The sequence below is a fragment of the Triticum urartu genome, chromosome 4A (genome assembly GCF_056163025.1).
Source record: "Triticum urartu cultivar PI428250 chromosome 4A, HENAU_Tu73, whole genome shotgun sequence".
In the NCBI taxonomy this organism is placed as follows: Eukaryota; Viridiplantae; Streptophyta; class Magnoliopsida; order Poales; family Poaceae; genus Triticum; species Triticum urartu.
In genome coordinates, this window is record NC_141876.1 from 50,158,756 (window position 1) to 50,161,905 (window position 3,150).

The following is a 3,150-nucleotide window of genomic DNA, read 5'->3' on the forward strand; positions in this document are numbered from 1 at the left end:
CAGGCGACGCATCCAACCACTTCAAGCCCATGACCATCCGATGTGGATGTATTCGGGCATCGACGACACCACTCGGATCCATCCAGGAGAGGTCGATGATGCTACGTTGGAAGGGTGGCTGAAGAGTATCACTGGCAACAAAGACAATCCCAGGGGATCCCGGAGGATTCCTCCACTCAATAACTCATACGAGACTAACAAGGTATGACTCCACATGGTCGAGTGTTTTCTTGATTTATCAAGTTGTTGTCTGCTGTCACCCGACTGCCTCTTGTCTTGTTTGTTGTCTTCAAGGCCCTGACAAAGATGTACTCGATGCCCAACAGGGAGCAGGAGCAGGACCTAGAGGGAGAAGCGAGTGGAGGTGAGAGCGGCGAATGGCGCTCTGATGACGAGGAAGACGAGGACAGCGACGACCCGAGTGATGAAGAAGAGGTCGACTCTCCTCCTCGTAGGGAGAAACTATCCAAGCTTTCTCACGATCCAGCAAGTGCCCGCGGCAAGGCGACCGCGCAGACTGGGCAATCATCGAAGCACCCTCGAATGTCTTCTCCAGTACCGACCGAAAAGGCGTCGAAGGAACCGAAAGTTGCGCCGTCCAAACCACCAAAGACCTTGTCGAAGATCAAAGTGGCCATCCCCATTACTTCTGGGTATTAGTTGGACTTGATTTCTTGCTTTAGTATGAATCTAGACTTGAGTCGATTCATTTCTTCAGACATGACCGACTGAACTCTAAAATTTGTAGTGCCGCTACCTCTGGGACTTCCACTCGCCAGTATGAAGATGAGGACATGGAAGCTGCGGTCACCTCCAATCCAGGTATAAACCTCGTGATCTCGTTCTCGATTGTATGGTCGATTAACTTCTGGTGACTCATCTGGAGTCGGCTGACTTTTTTGCAGCCCCTCCCAATGTCATTGAGCTTCTGGATGATGACGAGGACGTGCCGCTGAGGCCCAGGAAGAGCAAGAAAACAATAGCTAACAGGATATCTTGGTCAGAACCGGAAACAGAACCAACAGTCCAACGGCCCGAAGATGCCAGTAGAGCCTCTGTAACCTTTGTTGTCCCAGTGTCGAGTGAGCACCCCGCACCGTCGGCTGTACCAGTGTTTTCTTCAGCCATCCAACCCCATGCCTTGGAGCCCCAAGCTGCTGCGTCTGGACCGTATGTCCCCTTCTTCACCACCTATCATGTTCCGGAAAGCCAGTCGGACGTCGTCGCGGAGGCTATCCGTCAGGCTGGTGTAATGATGGAGCGAATGAAGGCGGTGCATGAAAATAGTCAGGCTGCTTACGACGCCAGCGCGGCTCTTCGAGCCAATGTCCAGGTAAGTTGACTTCTGACTGAACTTGACTTCTGACTGAACTTATCTTGTTAGGATATGCTACCTGAATATTTCCCTTTGCACGATCTCTTATTGTCTGCTTTGAATCTGTACACCCACCGGGTGTTTTGTCGTCTGTATTATTTGCACTCTTCCACTCGGTCTGGTCGAGTGAGATCTGAACTAGTGGGGGCACGCTAAGTGCACCCACTGAGTGTAGTCCCCGAGACCGCAGTCGACTGCTGGCATTCGGCTGGGGTCTGAGCACTTTTTTTATTTAGTCTGGGCGGACCAGCCGAATGGAATCCAAACCAGTGGGGGCACGCCAAGTGCACCCACTGGGTGTAGTCCCCAAGATTGCAGTCAACTGCTGGCAGTCGGCTGGGGTCTGAGTACTTTTCTTTTAGTCTTGAAGCTTTATTCACTCGGAAGTAAATAATCTTTGATCTCGTCGATTGATATGTCTTTTACTTACTGTAGAAATCTTGTACCCTCATTTCCAAGTTCGTCGAGTTTGAGGAGAAGCAGAGGCAACTCCACCTTGACCTGGAGCTGGCCCAACAAAACTTGAAGAAGGCTCAAGATGACGTTGCCGGTATGGAAGGTAACAGCCTGTCGACTGCTCATGTCGATCGTCCTTTAAATTATCCCTTTGATCTTCTGTTTGATCTAAATGTGTATTTTGCAGAGAAAATGAGGCTGGCCCTGGAGAAGAAAGACTTGGACCTTGTAGCTGCGCAGAAAGAGGCTCAAGAGAAGGCTACCCTTGCTGGCCAGAAACTAGCTTCAGTCGGCGTGCTAGAGGAAGAAATCAACAAGCTGAAGTCGTCCCTCACCGAATCCAATCGAGAGGCGACTCGTCTGAAGAAAGATAAGGTGGCTCTGACCGACCAGCTGGAAAGCATGACGCGTAGGAGGAACGATCTAGAAGCTTATTTGAAGGCTCTCGCCAAGAAACTCTTTCTTATGCTCGAGGGTATCCTCTTTTACTTGACTGTTTTACTGTTTGCAGGTTAGTCTTGGCCAGTCGACTCATTAACTCCTTGACTGCAGAATTCTGCCAAAACTTTGAAGAGGAGACTGGACAGATCGAGACGGGATTGGACCCAGTCCTTTCTCCAGTCGGCGATGAGGCTGCTATGAATGTGCTTCGACTAGAATCTCGCGTCTCCAGTGTTACAAGTTACCTTGCCCATCTGAAGGTGGCAGTTTCACGCATCGACTCATCGCTCTGGCCAAGGGCAACACTTCAGAATGATCTCGAGTCTCTGATGGCTCGACTCAATGAGGTCCCTGGCCGAGTGCAGGAATGGAAGAAGTCCTCCGCCCGCTGCGGTGCTGATGTGGCTTTGTCGCTGGTCAGGGTCCACTGCAGAGAGGCTCGAGAAGAGAAGCTGGCGGCGATCAAGGTCGCCAACACAAAAAGGCACGACTTCCAGTCCTTCTTGGAAACTTTCATTGCTGCTGCCACTCGGATCGCAGACGGGGTCGACTTGGACGAGTTCGTCGAGCCTGCCAGTCCACCTCCTGCTGAGTGAACCAACTTGATACTCAAACTTGCTTTAAATTTGCCTCGGTATGCTGAGTGGTTATTGTAACCGTTAAACTCTTTCGGGTCCGACGCCCGAGTACTTTTGTCTTCGTCCTGAGACCTTTGAGATTTTATTTGATCTTGGTTTATCTTCTGCATGAGCTTGCATTTATCTTCGAGTGGAGCTTATTCTTCACTCGGAATATTCTTTGAGATGCAACTCTGAGGAGGATATCGCAGTCGGCCTGCACCTCGTCGTTCTTGCGGATAGAGATGGAGCGGACATTCA

General features: G+C 50.7%; 1 protein-coding gene across 1 annotated transcript; it reads left to right on the forward strand.

The window, feature by feature from the left end:
- Positions 1-306: 306 nt before the first annotated feature.
- On the forward strand, positions 307-2,868 carry LOC147974708 (uncharacterized). The gene is made up of 6 exons (XM_087520118.1): positions 307-653; positions 749-822; positions 906-1,333; positions 1,811-1,934; positions 2,019-2,342; positions 2,813-2,868. The coding sequence occupies exons 1-6, from the start codon at positions 307-309 to the stop codon at positions 2,866-2,868; spliced, it is 1,353 nt and encodes a 450-aa protein (XP_087376244.1).
- Positions 2,869-3,150: the final 282 nt, after the last annotated feature.

Excerpts from the sequence above, each read along its gene's own strand:
- LOC147974708 (XM_087520118.1), top strand. The coding sequence starts at position 307 with ATGTACTCGATGCCCAACAGGGAGCAGGAGCAGGACCTAGAGGGAGAA. Across the intron at positions 1,935-2,018 it reads TGACGTTGCCGGTATGGAAG|AGAAAATGAGGCTGGCCCTG; the intron begins GTAACAGCCTGT and ends TGTATTTTGCAG. Across the intron at positions 2,343-2,812 it reads GACTGTTTTACTGTTTGCAG|ACGGGGTCGACTTGGACGAG; the intron begins GTTAGTCTTGGC and ends CTCGGATCGCAG.